This window comes from Salminus brasiliensis, chromosome 10, assembly GCF_030463535.1.
Source record: "Salminus brasiliensis chromosome 10, fSalBra1.hap2, whole genome shotgun sequence".
Classification (NCBI taxonomy): Eukaryota; Metazoa; Chordata; class Actinopteri; order Characiformes; family Bryconidae; genus Salminus; species Salminus brasiliensis.
The window spans coordinates 34,429,405-34,452,170 of record NC_132887.1 but is presented as its reverse complement, the minus strand read 5'-3'; the positions used below and the strand labels follow the sequence as shown (position 1 = coordinate 34,452,170).

The window sequence follows — 22,766 nt, the reverse complement described above, 5'->3', positions numbered from 1 at the left end:
TGGCTTTGGTCGCGGAGTAGAAAAGTGTGTGTAAACAGGATTACATTAACTGAAACTTTGAAGTTACACCGGGGACGTCCGCTGTTTGCGCGTGTGTTTTCAGCCACTGCTTTTTATAGGCACTAAATTGCATGGTACATGCTATCTACATTAAGCATTCCTTTGCTTCAGAAGGAATGGAGAATATCTAAATACATAACTGCAACAGAAGCAAAGTGGGTCACCTCTAGTGCACTATTGCACTAGTATTACCTGACATCTAGCTAATAGTGCCTGCTAAAGCAAGGAAGTATCAACTAATCAAGAAGTCCATTTTTGATGAAATGACGCATGATAATAGACACAACTCAAAACTGATTAAGAAGATTCTTGCAGTGAAAAACCAAGCACAGGAACCTCCCAGAAGGAATTTATATTTATCTATTTAGTGTGTCATTCATAGATATGTATTCAAATGCATTTTTTTATCTGTGCATATTGCAGAAATCCCATCTCATCTCATTTATGAACAGATTATGTGTGGCCATATGGTCACCCTTGGCCTACATAAACCCCTAGATATGATTAGTTGCTGGCTTACGGATATTTCAGTAATGAAAAAATGTGCCACCTTTGCAAATTAGTGTGCCCTTTTGCCTTTCAATTCAACTCAGAAGGAAATTTGGAATGTGTAAATTAATTTAAAATAGCAGTAACATTAATATAATGTATTTTTTAACCATTTTCCCTCTCCATATGCCACGCAGCAGTGGCCAAATACCATGTAACATTTCTCTTCGTCACATGAATGCCACTGACAACACAGGCCTGTGTATGTTGCTCCAATGCCAAGCAATCACATACTCTACTGACTAGCATTAGGCACAGTAATTCAGGATAGAGGGACTCTGTGTGGCAGGTGCCATGGATTTGAACTTTAGGACAAACTGACAACCGACAGCTGAATGGCTTACCACTGTGCTTCAAAGCAAACTAATACTTGATTAAACTTCAGAACTCAAAGTATCTTCCCAGCAACTCTGTATTATTTGGTTATCAATATGCATGATGATAATACATATTGTAATACACACACAGTGCAAATACATATTTATTTACTTTTCAGCATCAGTAAAATAATTATAAACATATTCAACAAACAATTACACAGAAACCTTAAAAAAATAGTAGACTGGTAACTAATAGAATATGAAATGAGAATTGCTTTTGGTTGTTCTGCAGAAATATCACAGTAGAAGGATGGATAGGAACACCTGTGAAATTTTTTAGATTTAAAACAAGTGACGCTTGATCCTATATTTTAAAAAATGTTTTTTTGTTATTTTCCATTGACTGTCTTCTTTCTTACACAAGTGGACTGTTACAAAGTTTATTTTGTGAAGTTTTAGGCTAAATTAAATCTGCTGTTGAGAATCAAAAGGAACAATGTTGCAAATGCAAAAAATAATAATAATAATAATACACCAAATATATACATTCTTTGCAGTTATTTGATACTTATTTGGTTTGTATTTGTCAGTCTGTGCTTTCATTTGAAAAATGTTTATTAACGTAAGTGCAACCGATAACACTAACACAGGCATTCAGCTTATCTGCTTTCGTGTATTTAAACCTGTTCAATCCGCCATGTTGGAAGATGCTTTAAAGATTACACTGTGGGAATGGCTAGGTTTCAGACAGGGTTTTATGAGAACCTGTCACTCCAAAATGAGTTGACCAATAGAGAGTTAAGGTGAACGCCTTCTCCCAAGACCCACCCACCCATTAAAATGTGCCAAAAGAATGAAGCAGAAGCAACGAGATGTTCAAGAAGCAAAAACCTTTGATCAAATGAAAGCACAGACTGCCACAATACAAACCAGAATGAGTATCAAACTACTGCAAAGAGCAATAAAGTAGTCAAACATTTTTTATTGTATTGTTTTGTGTAAAATGTTTATATCTAATAAGATATATTTAAGAAATATTTCATGGCTGGTTTTAACAGGAAATTAAAGCAATACTATATATATAGATATAAACCTAAAAAGTTTAGTTACCATTGGAGCTCTGTCCGATCCAAGTGACACTGTCCGAGGTGATGTCACTAACCGGGCTTGCAAGGGTTTGTGTATCCAGGGCTGTGCTGTCCTCCTCTTGTCCATTCAGGAACAGGCTCACAGTTGTGCTATGCACCTAGAAGCCAACAGGAACATCTGTTACTGAACTGTCTCACAAAAGGTATGCACCATGAAGTGCACAGTTTTCTTTTGTACATTTTGAGAGGTAAAACCTAAATCAGCTTTCGGTTCATTTCCTCCCAGCAGCATTTCAGCTACACAGCAGATGCTTTGCCAACCACAAATACTGGCTGCAAATAATGAATATTGAATTACTGAATTTCACACAAAACCTTTAAAAAGGTTTTAAAAAAAAAACCTAGAAAGTTTTTTGGTGACTGTGTGCCAGTCTTCGAAGATAAAGGGCCCTTCCATCACACACATTTGTATGTTCAGTGGCAGTTTCCATAAAAAAATAATAAAAAAAAAGTTGAAAAGGTGGATGGAAATAAGTGAGGCAAAAATTCCTGGAGGATGAAGGCAGCGTTAGACAACTAGCTGCCTGGAGGATCCTTAAGCCGTGCTCTTTCATGATGGCTGATTGAAGACCGCAGAGAGGCCGTTCTCGAAATCTCAAATCGGCCCAACGACTTGCTGCTTGAGATCTGAAGCCCACGTCAGAGTGATGTAAATGAAGTCTGAAGTGCTTCGTCCTTATTTAGTGCCAACGGGGGCCTTTGAACGAGGGTCTGGAGCTACCACTGTTCATTTCCCCATTTTGGTCTTGTGTTTTCTTTCTTTTGTTTTCTCTCACTCTCCAGCAGTTCATACTTTATAAAAGTGTTATTTTCACTGCTGAATGAGGCACAACTAAGCAAGAGTAACTATGTTCAAAGTAGCAGTCTCAGCTACCCCTAAAACTGGATACTTGTGTAAAAGCTAGCTACCTAATATTAAAATGAAAGACAACATCGGTAGCTTAGAATCCATAGCTTACACTTGCAAGTTTATTTCCAAATATAAGGGTAACAAACAGGGTTCTTTGCATGAACCACCTTTCTTAAATAGAACCTGTTGTATGTTACATTGCTGGGGAACATAGCAATCATAGCATAGCAAACATAGCAAACATAGCAAAGCCTATACAATCCACAAATGGAATATAAGCTTCCAGTTTCCAGCATATATGGAATTCTGTATTTTTGGGAAGTAACAAAAGCCCCAACATTTACATACACAGGCCTATACAGCTGTGTTAATGGGTGTTTCAGCAGCAGGTTGAAAAACTGTCACCTAAATCTAAAAATTATATTAAAATAACATATGCTGATTTTGCTACTATACCCTTAAAACTCATATAAATAAATTAGTTTTGTTTTGACTGGCTGCACTATATTCAAAAAGCAGCACGGTCAAGCTGCTGGTCATCAGCAGCCAAAGTCTGAGGGAGCACAAATGGCCTTATTCTCTCAGGGGTGGGTTAATGGCAGCTGGGGAACTGCGCTTTCCTTTGAGCGTGCTGGCTACCTAGCGATGCTGCTTCAGCGGCAGTTCAAAACCAGACGGTGACTGGCTTCATATGTGTCGGAGGAGACATGTGCTAGTCTTCATGCTCCTAGTATTGGGAGCTTTGCTAATGACAGGAGGAGTTCAAATGAGTAGGGATTGGGAAACTGTCTTTCCCAAATGTGTAGAAAATTGGGTCAAATTGTTAAAATTGTTAAGCAGTCTGGGTTAGAACACTCCTTATAACCTTAATGTAAATGTGAGGTGGATAAACTGCTGTAGGTTAAAAAGGCGGGCATATGTAAATGCATTATTTTTACTCAATCTCTTCTTGTGACACTTTCTTGCAATTTAAAGAGAAACTACAAACAAGCACAAATCAAAATTTGCATTTATTATTAAAATAATCAATTAAACTAAAATGTCAAATAGCTTCAAGAATATTTGTTTCCTCATTAATTACCCTCAAGGCAAAGGATTGTAAAGGAACCTTTCCCCAGACTTTAAAGGGTTCTTTTGTGTGCGTGTGTAAGCACAGAGTGGCAATGACCTGTCTGGAACGCTGTCCTATGAGATCAAGTCTGTGAGGAGATCGCTTCGGTCCTGGAGCAGATTATTAACTGGCCATTCTGTTGAGCTTTTAGCAACTTCATAATCAGCAGGTGTTGACATCTTAAAAGCTGCTCTCAGCTTTCAAACCGAGAAAGGCATATTTGATCTGCACAGGGAATTACCAGAATGCACTACAAATTTATGTAATCGTTTATCCAACAATGGCAGTTTGGGAATCAGATATCCAACCAGCATCTGAACAAGAATCCCTGCTGAAACCTACTGAACTGAACACAGCAGCTCTACAGAATTAATAATATGAAAACTCTGGGTAGCAGCAAATATACCCAGTCCAAGTATACAGAGAGTGGATTTTTTTCCCTATTTGAACAAAATCCAATGCATTTCAAGAAAATATTACATTATGAACAAACAAGAGAACACCGTATCATTCCACAACCTTTACTTTAGCCAATGTTGTAAAAAACAAACAAAGAATGTCCAAATGGCCAAATGAGGAATTGTAAAAGTGAATGTTAAACACGTAATCAGATCTGTCAGGACTACAAATGACAGATACACAGATTGTTACAGTCAGTTCACAAATCCTTTAGATTGATATTTGACATAACCACCTTTTGTTGCAGTAAGAGCTTTAGGATTGTTGGGGGAGGTTTCCACCAGCTTCACACATAGCTTGTTTCTGAGTAATTTTCTTTATTATGTGATTATTCAGAAATTGGATGACGACTGTAGGCATTTCTTAACTGTACCATAGATTTTCAACTGGATTGAGATCTGGACTTTGATTTGGCCATTGTATGACATGCACCTTAATTCTTTTTAACCACTCCTGTGCTGATTTTGCCTTGGGGGATCACCGACCTGCTGAGAAGTAAAGCTTCTTCCAAGCTTTAGCTTTTAGCAGAATAAAGAATGTCGTAAAGAACAGTATGATAACCATCGTAAGAAAAACTTTAAAGTATCACATTCTTATTATAAGTATACATCTTATTATTATTATTGGGTACAACAACCCTTAAAGGAATGAAATGACACTATAAATTCAAAGACCTTCTCCAACCCTCCTTGTTGTCCACCCCTTCCCCCTACAAGGTTTGACAGTAGATGTCCATAGTAATATCATAGAGTAACATGTCATAAAAGTGTACTTCACCCAAACATCAAAGATGACTACCAGTAAATAGAAGCCAGCAGGAATTAACGGTCATGTCTCTTTTGTGTAATGCTAACTGGAACCCACCCACTGGCTTTTATTAGTATTAACATTTAGTAGTGCTTGGGGTTTAGTATTCCTTTAACAGTGCTCTTACCATTTCTAAGCCTTTTTTGTTTTCTTTCCATGGAGGTGAATGAGCATTCGGGGTTAAAGAAGGGACGCAATGTCAGTATGGCATACCTGCTGCGTCATTGCCTTTCTCACCAAAGCTCACTTTGAGCTATCAGGGGAAACTCTATCAGTTGACATTAAGAAAGACAAAAAGCTTCTAAAGGTCCTTCCCTTGCTAGGGTTGCCGAGTGAAAAGTTGAAGTAGTGGGTCCTCAAAAAACCCATCTGCAGCTTCTGTGAACATCAAAGAGGCAATCCCAATAAAATACACTTAATGCTATGTTACTGTCCTATCATACAAATTGCATCATATATACATGCTGCACTTCTCACATATAAGCTATAGTTTAGCAGTAGCTTGGGTGGGGGTGCTCAGGTGTGGGGTTTGTGATCACTGGGGCGGCTTAAAATGTACCAAAATACAGTAAAAAAAAATGGCTATATATATATATATATATATATATATATATATATATATATATATATATATATATATAAATGGCTATATATCAGCCATAACTTTTATGTCACTTTCATGTTTCTATTCATCTCATTATACTGGTAAGGTTTCACAGAATAAAAAAAAAAAAAAAAAAAAAATATATATATATATATATATATATATATATATATATAATTCACACTCAAATAAACAAATGAAAAGCTTTAGGGTTGTTTATTTTTGTATGTAACTGACATATCTACATAGTCTTCTAAGTGAAAATCTGAATTTGGAGAAGCAGAGGATATTCACTATATGGCATTACTATATGGACAGCTTAATACCACCTCTAGCCCACACCTGGCATTAGGTATGGTGCCAATACATTTCTGAATATCGGTTCCAGAACTCCTATCCTACTGGCAATACTTCTCTACAGGGACTAGACAAGCAGTGCGTGTGTGCGCATCTGCACATCTGTGTCAGCAATCGGTGAAACTTAAGGAGCTAAATGCATTTATTAGATGGGGTGTCCACAAACATTTGTCATCTGTTTGTCAGCAACAGTGAAATCAATAACTAAATGTGTATAAACTGTTGTTAGAGATAGTGTATTCCCAGTGTCTTGCAGTCCTTCCCCGAATCCCATCACATGGGAACGTGAACCCTTTGGAATTTGGTTTCCTGCATTAATTTGTCATAACATATGATCTGATCCTCATCCAAGTCAAGTGTATTGACAAAAACAAAACAAGCAATACAATTGCAGGTCTTTATTAAACAACATTAATTCAACATTCAAAGTGGTAGTGGAAAAAGCTTTCTGTAGCTATGGATCAGACCTGCATATCATTTAGGAGAAATTTTAGCCCATTCTTCCTGGCGGAAATGCCTTAGCTCCGTCAGGTTGCTTGGACGCCTCATATGTACAGCTCTCTTCAAGTTAATCCATAGCATTTCTATATGGTTGAAATCTGAGCTCTGACTTGGCCAATTTAAAATGCAGATTTTGTTTTTCATAAGCCATGCTGTTGTGGACTTGCTCCAGTGTTCTGGGTCATTGTCCTGTTGCATCACCCAACTTCAGAGTTTTAGCTGAAAAGCTGTGACACTCTCACATTATCCTGTAGAATGTTTTATACACTTGGGAATTCACCTTCCCCTCAATGATTATAAGCTGGCCAGGACCTGATGCAGCAAAGGAGGCCCAAATCATGATGTTTCCTCCACCATACTTTATAGATATTTTCATTGTGATGTGCAGTGTCTTTTTTTTCTTTCCATATAGTTCTTAGTTTCTTAGTTTCATCTGTCCACAAAACATTTTGCCAGTACCGTTGTGGGGTGTCAAAGCGCAAAGCGCAAACTTCAGGCGTGCAGCAATGTTCTTCTTAGTAAGCAGCGGCTTCCTTCATGGTTTCCTGTCATAGACACCCTGCTTGTTAAAGTTTTATGCTGTTGTGCTCTTGGGGTCATTTTGACTGGGTGCCCACTTTTTGGCAAAGTAGCCACAGTCCCAAATTGTCTCCATTTGTAGTTTGTTTGCCTTACTATAGACTGGTGAATTTCAAAAATTTTTGGAATCTTTCCAGCTTTATGAAAATCAAAAATGTTTTATTGTAGATCCTCTGAAAGCTCTTTTTGGCAAGGCATGGCTCATGTACCCGTATCTCTCTTGTGCAGAGCAAACTCAAGAAGTTTTAGTCATTTTTATAAGTCAAAGACAAGACTCCAGGTATGCTAATACCTGACTCCAATTAGCTTTTTTGAGATCATTAACTCAAGGGTTCACATACTTTATCCACTAGCACTATAAGGTTTTCATGGTTGTGACATAAATTATCATATTTTTTTTTTGCGTTGTAATTTCAAACACATTATATTTGTCCATATGCTTAACTTGGATGAGGATCAGATCACATTTTATGACAAATTAATGAAGAAAACCATAATTTTCCAAAAGGTTCACATACTTTTTCTTGCCACCTTTTTTTTTTTTTTTTTTGGTACAGCAAACACCAAACAGCCAGAAACATTGTGAATGACTGTGACAGCAAAAGTGCTAAAAGCCATTGGATTAGTTTGAATTACAAATGGAACTTTTGTGCGATTTGATATTTTATTTTAAAATGCAAATTGATGTTTTTTAAAGTTATATTGGTTCAATATAAAAACAAAACTGTGAGAAAATCTGTTTGCATAAATATTGAAGTCTCCAAGTTTGCACAAAGGAAAGATACTGCCCTAAGTAGGCACAGTAGGCTTACAGTTCATCTCATTCATCATTAAAAAGTTAATCTTTCCTGAATAAAGGACTTAATTCAAGTATCATGTATTACGGGAATCAGTATCATAGGAAAGCTGTAATATCTGAATATTTTAAAGAGTACTCTGAGGGAAATTAGAAGAGAGATGAAAATGTTGTGTATCCAAACATAAGCTTTTAGATATCCCGGTGAGAAAAAGGAAATGGAAGCCGCCTAGACAAGGCTGCCCCTCAAAACACAGCTTCATATCAAGAAAGACTTGTGGAGAAGCCATTACGGCCAATAATCACTTTGACATAGCCACAGAGTTCATTGTCTGAGATTGGACTGAAGGTGCAGGAACAATATCAAAAGCTCTGCAAACATCTGGCCTGTATGGGACGGTGGCTAAGAAGCCACTACTGAAGAAAAATCCATCAGAGCATGTCTGGAGTTGACCAGAAAGGATCAGAGTGACCCAGCTAAAATGTTGCCTATGGATGAAAAAAATTTAAAATTACCCCGAAACAGTGTGCAAAGCAGGTAGGAAAGAATATTTGTATCTTGTATCATTTGTAATCTACACAAATCTAATTATTATTTAAGAGGTTTGTACGGTTTTGTAAGGTACTGTTAATTCCTTGTTTATGTCATCCATTCCTACTTTGCAGGTGTAAAGCATAATGCTATGAAGGCATAATGCTATAATGAAAATTCAGTATAATTCCACAGAGGAAAACTCAAGTCCCTACATGAATAGGTTTGACTTCACAAGCCACAGCTTTAGATCAAAAATGATGCTTTGCCCTTTTGACCTGGGCCATAAACCAGGGCAGCGACATGAGCCTAACCCCGGAGTTGAGGCGCCTTTGGCAGCCTGAGTGACAAAACGTTTCACGATAAAGCCCTTTCCATTTCAGAGCTGGAGGAGCTGTCAGGACCCCGAGAAATATTCCACTCTGGATGAGGGTATCAGTGCAGGCGATCCCTGGCTTTTTTTAAAGCATGTTGCTGATACCTGCCCAAGCCTGGCCCTTCTATCTGCACGCACACACACAAAAACACACACACACACACACACAAAGATGTTTTATTTATGGCTTATGCTCGAGTCTTGGCGAGACAGACCCTTATCATTTAAATGAAGCCAAAATGTTTCCTCGCTTGTAATTTATTACATTATCACATGTTCTGTAATGCGCCCAGGCTGACTCAGCCCCGTCACGTGAAATATAACTGTCTGGAGGAGGAAGCCGCCAGTGCTCGGCTACTGATGCCGCCGAATCACCCTGGAGCCGGACCCTTCTCCTCAATGTCCGCCATTACACGGCGGAGGAGGCGGCTGACGAACAACCAATTTCCCCTTTATCACATTAGCGCAGCCATGAGAGAGAAACATTTGTTCTACTCAAGTACACTGAAGCTACAATTACCAATCTCACATATACATGTTTTATATCGGCCCTTCCCTTCTCCTGCGATGAGGGTGGCAACGATATATTAGGGCTAGCATGACAGTTTATTTAAGAAAAGAAAATTGTCTCAGTGGCGCGAGAGAAGGCGGAAATATATAAGGCAAAGTGTCAGTGCTTTTAATAAAGGTAATAACTCTTTGAAGGCTATGCTTTAAGCAAAAAGCATATCACAGATCTATTTTCCCCTCCCCTCCCTCCCTCACCGTGACCGAAAGGAACAGGAATCATTTTTGCTAACTAGCTTGTGAGGCTGGGCTTTGGCATCAGTTTTTTTTCTCTGCACGGTGCCATGTCTGTGACAAATGTCCTACTCTTATTAAAACAAGTGCTTTCATTATAATCCCCAAAGGTCCCTGGCCTATGAATCTGCCTCACACAGATTAGGCATATCCTAGGTTTTAAAGTGAGATGATGATGATGCTAAACGATGTACAAAATATTGTTTAGTTTAAGGTTTGTACATCTTTGGTTGAGTGGCAAGTTTTTTAAAGATTTAAAAAATCTTATAATTGTTTAATGATAACCACCGTTGGACTTTTGTACAGACAATGATAGCCTTACAAAAATCTCACAACCAGGATGAACTACAAAATATCTAAAGGATCAGAAAAACCCAAAACGCTAATACAAAACTATACATGAATAGCGACTAGTCCGGGCCATCATCCCACATATATAAAGAAAAATAAAAATGCCAAGTTAGTGTTTTTAATTTTCAGTTCTGATCCTTAGTTTTGTTGTAGCGGCACGCTATCTAGCATCTGCTAGGTATCATTATAATTCTCAGCTGCCACATTACGGAACTAACATTTTTTTCTAAAACGGTTAATTTGTGACTCTATTCCTGTGAACAAACCAAAAAAAGAGTTTTATTTGAACTAATGAGTGTGTGGTGACGTTACCAGCAAGTAACCAAAACCAAACCAAAACAAGAAGGTTGGTTAGCTGTTCATCTTCAAACCCTGAGTACACTTCCTCATAGATCAAGCTATTCTGAACACTAGTTTCAAATGGTAAGTAGTCTCACCACATTATATGAGCCAAAACATTATGTACACTCACAGATGAATTGAACGTATTCATTATCTCACAACAGTGGTGCATGTCAATGACTGGGATAAATATTAAACAGTCACTTTTCGTAGTCAGCGTTTCAGATGTCAGACAGCAAGACCTAAGCAATTTTTACAAAGTCATATAATTATTGGTGATTGGGCATCTCCAATATACAGGGGCTTGAGGGGTGCTCCCAGTCAGCAGCAGAATCTAACAACAATGGTCCAGGTTAGAAAAACCATGAACGAGTGACAAGATGTTTTGGCAACAAAAGCTATGCTATCTAACTGACAGAAAGGCTACTGTGACACAGATATTTGTAATAATGGTTACAGGATATATACTGCTGTGAATATGCTGTCACTGCTAACCACTGTCCACTTAGCAGCCATAATGAGAAAGTGAGCAATGGAAGTAGTTTACCAGGTTCAATGAGTCAGTTTTCTTTTAAAACACATTAGGGTACGTGTTTGCCATTTACCTGTGGGATGTGCAAGAATACTAAAGTACCAAGGAGGCTCCATCTCACTACTTACAGGATTTCAAGGACCTGCTGCTAATGCTTTTGTATCTAATACAAGAAAGAAAAACCTACAATGGCCAGTATCCTCTGAAAGTAGTGGAATGGCCATTTATTTTATATATGATATAAACTGAAGACATCTGAGTTTATTTACATTATTTAACAGTTCATCTCAAGAAAAAAAGCAACATGGAATAAGCAAGCAGCAATCAGTACAAATATAAGTTATTCACAATTAGTGTCCCTTAATATTTAATTTTGGTGAGGAATTATCAGTGTAGATACCTTCATCTCAATGCTTCATTCTAAGATACTGACTTATGAGACAGCATAGGCAGCAAGGCATCAAGGCAGAGCCTTCCATTTTGGACATCCAAGACTGAGAAACACTGGCTTAGAGTAATTAATCAATGAATAAAATAACCAATAGGTCAAATCACTTACTGAATAACCACTGACAATATAAGTAACAAAAGATTGCATTGTAATGTTTTACATTGAATTGCGATGAATTGCTGTCTATGTAGGAGTGCTGAAATGTACAGCAATGTTTCCAGCAACTGACTTACTGCCAACCAACTGCTCTTATTTATGTAGTGCGCTGAGAACTGCTTGTGTTCATATGACTTTGCTGTACACTTTACAGATTGCAGACACAGGGCCAGAGTGCCATGCTCAGCCCATCCATCTCCTGACAGGCCTTAGATTGAGGACAGTGCCTGACACACTGCACGCTTCATTTTGCCCATCCCTACACCACCACCCCCCTCTGTCCCACAACCAGCACCACCAGACGCCCCGTCTACATCTTTCACTAACAATAAACACATGCTAACCAGGTGAATGGCAGCACGACAGCTAAAACGAGACGACGTAATCAGCTCCGCACCGCATCTGCAAAAGCCCATGGCCCCCCGCAGCTACAACTGGTCATGCAAGTTGTCTGCCGCCGCCTTCAATCTGTCCGGTCAGTGCGGGCCGATTCCGGGACGCCTCGGACCCCACAGCCACATGCCCGTCTGTCACAGTTACTCACGCCCGGCCAGAGAGACGTAATACGCCTTGAAATTCCTCATATCAACTTATGGCCATTACCAGTTTCGCAGGGCCCCCCCCTCACCACTCAGCACTGCCCGCTCTGATTTATGTCCAGCTATCGCTGATTCCCGCTGACTTTAATCTGAAGAAAGACTCTTGAGAAAACTTGCCAAGAAACGCCTGTCCCTGGGTGGACATTTAATTCCGCCTGACATTGATGGGCTGAAACGCACAATAAATGCCCCTCCTGTACCGATTAAACAATGCTCCACACTTCATCACTGGTGTGGTAAAACAAGCTACTGCACTGCCTTGCTGTAATTGAAATATTTCAAACTCCTTAAAAAGGAAAACTATACCAACACTGATGTTGATAATGATGAACAAGGACTAGCAGGAGATAATATGAGTTCATACAAAACGGCCTTCCTATTCAGGGCTAGCCAGTGCAGGTGTCTGTGAACCAATATAACCAAATTAGAAGTTAGCCCTCCCCACTACTATTACACATAGGCAGCAGTAGGTTTTCTCAGGTGTCTAAAACAAAGCACGTACTAGCCTTCATCTTCCCAGCACAGGTATCGTTGCATGATAAGCAGAATCCAAGCTAGTGAAGTGGGAATGACGCAGTTGAAAAGGTAAAGTCTCTTTGTCAGTATGCAACCTGTGTTACACGGGGAGCTTGTATGGTTGCACTAGACTCAATCCTATGGAGAAAAAAAAAGGCAGTCAGTGAATTTTTTCTCTTGTGGAAATTTTACGCTCTAGCTTAAGCTGGAAAAGTTATTTAGCTTGATGTTGCTCACTCAAAGGACAAATAGGCAAACAACTCCGGAAGATGTCTAGAGAACGAGGTCCAGAAATTATCTGGATATGCCCTTTCACACACATCTTGCGCAACCAGAAATTTTTCATGTCACATACGATCTCACTACAGGAAAATGTTCCACATGGTTAAGACAATTGGTGGCGCCTGTGTAGCGCATGCAGAGAGCACTGGATGATGCAAAAAGTACCCTGTGGGAATAGCACAGGATCATAGGGTTTTGCGCCAGTAGCATAAAACATCATCCACATGCACCCTGTGAAATCACACTCACTGTGAGCATTCAGAGTCTCTTGATTCTAAATGCTCCTCCTATATGCCATGGTATTTAAAATACCATGAATACCGCCAAACCCTAGGTCTTCTGGGTAGTGTTACTGTGCGTGTCTATAAGGGGCTTTAGGGAAAAAAAAGTGGGTAATAGTTGGCCCTCCCAGTGACAGGCTAGGGTTTGGATCCCCCAGCAAAGCATCCTCCAAATGCTATCACCAACAAGACCCCTTGTAACATGATTCAAATGTAAGTCACTCTGAATAAGAGCATCAATCAAATCTCATTAATGTAAATCATTGACTCAAAACAAACGTATATTAGGAGCCAAACTGCCAGTCACTTCAGCTCAAGTAAATCTGGATAATGCATTTTTTATTCTTGTTTGTTTTAATAACCAAAACACATGCTTCCCAAGTCCTGTTAAACTTAGTACTCGGAACACTCTGCAGTACACACTAATTTGCTGTCAACTTTTCGGGGTGATTTATACAGGGCCCATGGCCTCTCAGCTCCAGGGGCCTGTCGAGAGAGTGCCGGGGAAAGGTGGGAGCTCTTTTTTTGCCTTCGTTCACCTTGCTTCACCTTCATGGTCGCTGCCAATCAGTCTCCATCACTCTGGGTGGCACGAACTGCTCGGAGAGGTCAGCTGACCCACCGCCGGAGCCGGACAAAGCAGGCCGACACTGGCGCCGATGATGTCTCCTCTGCTGGACAAGCAGTCTCCAACTTCACAAAAACTTTACTTACAGAACACTGAACGCTGGACTGGAGTTACTTTTTTTCTTTTGCTTTGGTATTCGTGTTTTGCATTGGGTTCAGTAGCAATATGTGATCAGCAACTTCTGACTAAATGTGTGCTGTAATTATCAGCAATAATTAAACTAAAGAAAGAAAAATAGCACTGTATCACAAACCCAGCCATTTCCTTTTTAATGCAGCCTGACAACAGGTAGTGTGGGGTTACTGTCTCCCTGGTTAGGTTTGCATTACTAAATGCTATTTCATTCTCTATGGCTGCATGAACAGACTGCTTCAAGGCCTTTCTAACACTGCATGCTCTTTTCTTTCCCCCACCGACTAGACTTGAGACAGAGCACAGCCAACACACCCCTCACGCTCCCCCACACTCTGTTCAGTGGTGCTCTGGCTAGAGGGGCCTGGGCCACAGGCTTGCTGGCCTACATTTCTCTGGGTGGGGGGAGAAGTTCACGCAGGGTGATGAGCCATGTGCACATTCGGGTTAAGAGCTCGAGACTCAGCAGCTCCTGGCCAAAACAAAAACGTCCCCTGAGAATGTGTGTCCGCCACAGTGCACGTTTGCCAGATCGAAATGCCGTGGCCGAGGCCTAGGCCCTGGTGGAAGCTCTAATTGTGCGTGAAAATGTTCATTAACTTGTCGAATTCTCCCCAAGTTCGGGCAGCCAAAGACAATGCAGCAACAGCTGCAGGAGAATTGCTCCATTGATACATTGTGAAAGAACCTTGCTCTTTTCTTCATAGGGATATGGACTGTGATGTCCCTTATGCATTTACTGAATTAGAACAAGCTATGCTAAGATTAGCTTGTAAGACAGTGGTTTGAAACCACATGAGGGAACCATTATTTAGTATGATTACTAAGGGCATATATTACAATATACATTGTTCCACACTGTATTTGAATGAATGTCAGTTGTTGAGCTCTGTCAATATGGTGTACATTAACAATCCAGTGGCCTACAGATAATTTTGCCAATTAATTCCATAATCAGATTTTAAATAAAGGACAAACACTGACCATTAGCTTTTTAACTATACCATCACAATTAAAATGCAATATTTTATTTAGGTATCATATACAAAAAGCCATTAAAGAATTTGTAGTCATTTTACATAGTCCCTCCACTTTCATAGACTTTCAAATGCTATTGGACAACTGCCTGATTCAATTGCGGTTTCATGGCCAGGTTTGATTTGTTCCCTCATTATTTTATGACCAATTAAGACGATTAAAAGGTCTTGATTCTGAATGTTATATGCCCAATAAGTAGCTGTGCATTGGGCTTTTTTTTTACGTCCAATTATTAAAATAATCCTTATATTTTTATGTGTTAGTGTTTGTCCAATTACTATTGAGCCTAAATAATTAATGTAATACTCTTGTTAAACACTTTGAATTAAAGCACAAAGACTACACTTTAATCTACACAACAACATGACTGATTTATTATCAATTCACTGTGGTGGTGTATTTTGGAATCAAATTTAAAAAGCATCTCACTATTCAAATACTTATGGCTTATAGTAAGTAAAAATATGTATCAACAATAATCATCATGCACTAATCACTGGCAATTTCAATAACAATATAATATTTCAATCCATTTCATAGATTTTAGTTTAATCTATTAATTCCGACAGCCCTACTTTGAACTGCCACAAGTCAGGTAACTCCAGCTTTCAGCGCTCAGCATTACAGCGTGTTTTTACATCGTAACCAAACCCATGGACTGAAAAGTGAGAGCAGACATAACAATGTCTGGCAAACGGATACAACAAAACGAACAAGGTGCTGGCTGGTGATGATGATGACTTTACTAGTACCTTATCAAGGAGCTCTGTTACATCAAAAGATCAAACGAGCCCTGACCTCTTACAGTGCTAGAACATTTCCGTGAGCAGGTTCCATTACAACAAGCTAGAGGCTGCCCTTGTGACACATATTGATATGATAATGCTGGTTTACCAACTCGGCCCTCCAGGGTCCGTCTATTCACAAAGCCTCCTCAGCATTTACACGCCATTTCTATACTTTCCTTTTCTTTTCAGGTGATGAGCGCTGCCACTGCTCGTCAACTAACTTGTCAAGTGATGAGAGCTAACTGACATACTGTTGAGGGCAATGGTGGGGGAGGGCAATTCCCAATTCCTATATGCTATACTTATTTCCCAGTGTAAAATCCCAAGCCATTCATGACTTGCTTGATCTCAATTACAGCCCACATCCACATAGGGCCTGATGGCCAACAATGAGCGATGCTCCAAAACAATTGGCAGGAGCCCACCGTCACTTTTCATTGTTGGCTGAAAGGGCCACATGAAAGGGATATCATTCTTCTTCTCTACTTGCTGTACTCCCGTTCTCATTATAATGACTAGGGACAAGCACCTGCAGATCAGCTCCTCAGTTCTTCCTCCTTCCCCGGAGCCCTTCTAAACACTATAATGTTATATTCCTTTTGAGCAGTTTCCCCCAAGCTCTCTGCTACGCCTTTGAGTTTCCTCAGACTACAGAGACTTTGAGAAGAACCTTCCAGGTAGACAGTGGCCTGACAGGCAGCTCAAGTATTTGGCTGCTTGATTTTCACCAAACCTGAACTGGTAGAGAAGAAGCATGACTATAAATCAAACCAAAACCAAAAGAACAGCTTGACACCAAAGAAGGGGGAATATATCGCTGTCCATTCCAGGAGGAAGTGATAAAAAGGTGCAAATATTACATTCAAGCCAAATGATTAGTAGAGCACTGTTTAATGAACTACAGTTACATAATAAACAAGGCCAATCAAACAGTAAAAGCCCAAAAATACCCTTTAAATATATATAAAATATTTCTCATATATGTTTCTCATCATAAGATGATTGTTATTAGGTCATTCAACTTATTTCTAGACATTATTTATTGCTTTTTAAGTTGATCTAAATTGTCTCATTCTGTGACAGATGATTTCACGTTTTGAGAAATAATAATTTGCCATAATAAAATGAATGATTCCCCCAAAAATAACACAGTAATAATAACTAGAACCTTTTACATATCATATTGAAACAAGCAAATACAAGTATCTACAATTAAGTTAATAAATAATTTAATAATATACAACAATTATCTCATTATGGGAAATATAAGGTATATATACTTCAAACACATTTATTGGCTATACAGTGTTTAAGAAATGTCTTGGCCTGGGGCTGTGACTGTTTAGTCTACGAACCAATTCCCTGTGTAACATAAGCCACCATATATGGTAATAGTCTAATTTCGTCTCCCTGTTGAAGTCTAGTTATGCTGCAGATGAAAGTCCAACTGGGCAGCCAAGATGGGTCTATGAGCTCAAGACACGGCTGTCACCAACAAGGAACTTATTACCTATGAATTGCGGGTAGGATCTCATTATCATAATAATGTTTTCTGTCCCAGAAGTCAACCTGCTATTCGTGATCGGAACGACTGCAATTTAAAGCCATGATAATCACTGCCATTGAAAGATAATACTCTCCACAGACAGACCTCTCTGTTCGCCTACAATACCAATGATGGCCCGAACTCTCCTCTCCCCTTTCTCTCGATTCATTTACCAACACAGAGATACTGCCAGTCATTTACAATGCCGAACAGCGCGAGGGCGCCAAGACTCATGGGCCTGGCGGTGTAAAGAAAGGCACTAGGCATGAAAAGGTTTCTGAAGCTGATAAAGAAGCTGTCGGGGAGCATATCAATCGTTTCTTCACTGTCAATGACCTGTATTTGCATCAGAATAACATCAACGGAAATTACCCTCACGCAAAAACAAAAACCGTTATCACGGGCCACGTGCTCCGACACATTTTAACATGACTGCTTGTACAGCACGTCCGTGGGCTTCTTTATGAAACGATCGGCTGGGCTGCAGTAATATGTATGCAGGAAAGGGTGTGGAAGAAGACAGCCCTTTCTCTCCCTCCCCTCTCTGCCCCCACAGCTGTGGGAAAGCAGATGTTTACCCTGTAATTAACGCCTTCCGTTCATGCATCTTGTCCGTGCCGGATATCTGTTGTGACACGGGTTCAGCGTGAACCTGCTGCAGGTTTTCCGACACAATATTAATATCAATATTTTCCACTGGCTAATTACCGGGAATATGGATGGACAAGGATTAGCGCCCGCTGCAGTCGCCTTGTAGATGAGGTCTGATCAAACAGATTAGACCGTTTGATAGCTTTTGGGCCTGTGTCGAAAGCGATTAATCACCCCTGTCGCAGACAGTGCGATACATTTCAGTATATGGTGGCTTGATCAAAAAGCTTCTAAATTCACTGTGTAAGTTTGGTGACCTCCTGGCACCACGCCAACTGAAAAAGTGTCAGGAACACACTTCTTACCTGCAGTGCCATGTGTGTCCACTGGCCTAGGCTGATATGCCCTGCAGTCCTCATGGATACAGAGAAGTTCTGGCCAGTCTGACTGCTGTAGTAGAACTGGATCTGGGTCTCTGAGATGGTCAGTAGAAGCACCAACCTGTCCAAGGCACTCTTCTCAAACATAGTCCTGTACAAGGGGAAATTAGCATTTAGCCAAATGAAGAAAAAAAAGGTTAAGACACCGATTCTAATACAGACACTGTGAATTCCTTGTTCTTAAAAACTTGATACAGTCCATGAAGGTTTTTAGCATTATTTAATGATGACATTTAAGATGATAAAAGCCTTTTTGTTTTCATTAAAAACATAGTTTCATTTTCTTCAGAGTCTTGGATGTCGGCTCTATTAGGTTTCCAAACATAACTGCTCAATTATTTTAGACCACACATTAGCTTAATTTATTATTTATAAGGACCTTTAATCTTTATATTTTTGTTATAATAAATAACAAAAATGAACAACCCACTTCTTGATCACTGACTTTTGATTCCGGAATTGTGTTGTCAATCTTTGTACATACGAATTCTATGTTATGTTGTTTATGTTAATTCATACATACACACCCCAGTAAGCCCACTTAATGCCCAGGTCAAATATCTGGTGTTTTGAAATTGCATATTTAATAGCCAGGTAGGCTCTATACCAGATAGCCCGAGATCCTCAAGGATGTCTGGTCACCAGAATCATTGAAGTTGAGTATCTCGCCAAGAGATACCCAAGCCATCCTCAAGCCTCAATGGTAAGTTGTGGTAGATAGAGAAATATATTTTGCTGGCTTTAAATGGAAATTCCTAAAAATGATGTTGTATGCACAATCCATACAGTGAATCAATCATACTGTTTTACAAACTAATGTCACAGAACAACACAATTTACATATGTTTGCCTATGCAGCCTAAAGCAGTCTCATCCATGTACACTGATGCTTTAAGTGAGAGTGTGGTAATGCTTTCTGAATAAGGAACAATGCAAGGCAGCCAACAGCAGCAGAGGTCATTTGTATACATCAGTCTTACACATTAACAAAAGCAGCCTGTTAAATTCCAAAAGACGAAGAGAAGAAAAAAGCCGGATTTTACCAGATGTAATTGGATCTGGTGCATTTGAATTCCAGTCTCTTTTTAAATGCTCTTTGTAAAATGACAGACGCCCCTCAAGAAGGAGGTCTAATACCACAGGAGTGACTGTGAATGAATTGAAACACTGTGTGTCAAGGCCTCAGTGTGTATTATTACACCCCTGAAATCCAGGGTGTACAGCCGGGGTCAAGAATCTTATCCACAAAGGACAGGTTTTCAGTTCAACCAAGCAGAAGCAGGCACCTAGGGCCTGTTTACACCTGGCACCTGGTTTTGTATCTGGATAGTATCTGGATCTACTCTGACTAGATTCTCTTCACACTTTATCATTAAAATGCATCTCCAGCGTGACCAGGTGAGATCTGACTTTAGCACACTCACACTAATACAGGTATACAAGCACAAGCACAAGCGCAAGCACACACACAGCAAGATAAAGAAGCTAAGATCCACAGTAATAATTACCTGTATTAACCTTTTTTTCCGACAGACATATTTCTGCTTGCCTGATGGAATTTGAACACAGAATTTATTTTACACTTGTAGTAAATGCGTATGAAATCCGTCCCTGACCACCTCAGAATGTAGTTTGAGTGATCCGATCGTTATCCCATCACAAGTCTTAGAGGTGTTTACATCTGCCGTCTCATGCAGACAAGTGAAATCTGAGTGTGATCCGATCACCAAAAACGCATGTTAATGCCAGGTGTAAACAGGCTCCTATTGTCACTAATCAGTAGTTTGCAGACTGAAACCAACTGATTACATAAGTAGAGTCAGATTGAAATGAAAACCTAAAGCCAGCCCTTTGTGGATAAGACTGGTGACCACTGGTATACAGTGTTATACAGATGAAGGCCACAGCTGAACCTCAGTGCTCGACATGAAAAGATGAGGCTTTGCATGTGGCATTAGTAAACAATCAATATGCCCTTGAAGGCCAGTGATGAAGATCCAGCCACACCGTTTTTACAGGGCTACGCCTCGACGTCTAAAACGGGCGCCACTCTGACATTTATGCACCTTGTATCAATACTTTCCATTTGCCACTTCTTGTTACTCGAAAACCTCCTCATCTACTGTCAAATGAAACCCCATTACTGCTATTTTATGGGGAAATGGGAACGTTTACGAACATAGGCCACCACATCCAATAAATCATAAAGCAACGTGTTTGCGTCCAAGTCAGAGCCAGCACCTAAGTCTCCCTCACCTTACCTACAAGCCACCCCTTCCTGCGTGCTCTACTTGCAATTAGGCCGAGCTCTTCTGTCAGGGAAATGTCTGTGTTTTAGTATTCAATAGACAAGTGCTCCCAAAGCAAGTCGGCATGTGCATATTTTTATGTCGTATTACAAAGGGCGGGGTGTGGAGGGGGGTATTAATTCACTAAGAGAAGAATTAATCAACACATAGACTCGTTGTCACAACCACCTCCGCCACTTCAGCTAGAGAATTCTGCGCTTTCTCTTGTGTCTGTTGAACCACCGTGACCACGCTGACTCAATTATTTATTTTTCCAATGCTGCACGCCAGTGGCTTGTCTCTCTTTTCATCCTCTACACTTGATATAAAATGCCGAACGGGTTGTTGTTGTTCTTTTGCGAGTCTCTCTCGCCCCGTCCTTTCATCCTATCACCCACTTTCAACTATATCATTTTCTGTGCCGTGGAAAAACAAAGTGGCCTTTGAGATGATGCTCTTTTTTTCCCCTCCCCTTTTGCCAGAGCTCAGGAAACACTGTGGCAATTTCATTTCATTGATCTAAAACTGGACACAGCTGGTCTTGTTTGGGGCAGAGTGGGAGAAAAAAAGGACAGGGAGCTTTTTTCCCCCTCAACATGACAAGACAGCGTATTACAAATTAATTTCAAACCAACTCCTCACGAAGTGACTTACAAGCACCAGCATGTGGTGCACGGTTTTGAGGTACACATATAAAGCAATATCATATAAAGTGAGGACAACCTAGTTGTTCTTTGTCAATACTTTTAGGTTCACATTCTTAAGGGACAGTCTGAATAACAGCTTCTCTGCTGGTGAGGCAAATGGCTCAGCTTGTGCATATCTGGCTCAGTACATACTCTCAGAACACATTGTCCTTTCGCATATTTTGGAAGGCCAGGATGAGAAAGTGATCTGCCTGATTAAGTAAGATATTAGCTCTCTAAGTGACAGCAAACACTTGCATGGAGTGTCTGATCTTCTTAAGGGAAAGTTCTGGCAGCGGAGCTACTTACATTACAGAGGCTTCCTCGAGTTTCAGCCAAACTGTTAGGGTAAATGAGCCTGCTGGGCCCAGGTTCGGAGTGGAGGGGGAAGCCAAGCAGCCGCTCTGGTTTCGAAACACGAAGCTGGTGGATCCAGCCTCTGCCCCTGGCCGAAGATCCTGGCTGTCGCCTGCCGGGCACCCATCCGGGTGGACAGCGAGCAGGTCAGTGTAGCGTGGTGTGGAGGAGCGGTACGGGCACTCCTGGACACAGAACTGCTGGGAACAGGTGAGGAAATCCTCCTCTGCTCGGCCAGCCTGGCAGAAGGCGCTGCGCTCCGGGACACCGCACATGGCCCCAGCTGGCACCACACTGACAGATTTGTAGGCCCCAATATTCTCCAGCCTGGGGAAAGAACCCTGAGGGGCCACAGAGCCAAGGGTGATGAAAAAGCCCAGGGTGTACAGTAATAACACAGTACCTTTGTGCCTGTGGAGCCAATACATCCTTGGCAGCGAAGAGGCCTCCTGATGTAGCGATGTTAAATAAGTAATGATGGTCATGCCGGAGGTGACATTTTTTCCTACTTTTTTTTTTTCTTTTTTCTATTTAAGCAGTCCAGCGCCTTGGGTAAGGCAGCACAGCTTAATGGCACGATGTCCAAGAGGAGGTCAAAGCCTTCACATGATAGCTAGGATTTGGGCCTGCTGTGGTCCACGGGAGAACTACAGGGGAAAAGGAAAAGAGAAATCAGATGTGAGGCATAACTTTTTCAAATATAAAATTCCAAAATCCTGCCCCTCGCTGTTAGGATTCCATCGGATGCAAGCAAATAATCACAGATGCCTGTGAATTGGAATTGCACTGAGCATGACCAGAATGAAGGGCTTCACTTGCGATGCTGCACAAGTGGCAAGACTAGAGTAGTGGCAAGACTAGGAGTTAAAGTTATTTATAGGGATACCTGGCAAATAATGTAACATATCAGTA

At 40.4% G+C, this 22,766-nt stretch overlaps 1 protein-coding gene across 1 annotated transcript in view; it reads right to left on the bottom strand.

Annotated features, from left to right (window-relative positions):
* Positions 1-22,339, bottom strand: part of ush2a (Usher syndrome 2A (autosomal recessive, mild)) — a 303,135-nt gene extending 280,796 nt beyond the window's left edge. Inside the window, exons 1-3 of the mRNA XM_072689926.1 lie at positions 21,807-22,339; positions 18,449-18,614; positions 2,040-2,175 (exon numbers count right to left, since the gene is read on the bottom strand). Coding sequence (XP_072546027.1) covers positions 2,040-2,175; positions 18,449-18,614; positions 21,807-22,339 — 835 coding nt within the window. The remainder of the gene's footprint in view (positions 1-2,039; positions 2,176-18,448; positions 18,615-21,806) is intronic.
* Between the last annotated feature and the right edge of the window lie 427 nt (positions 22,340-22,766).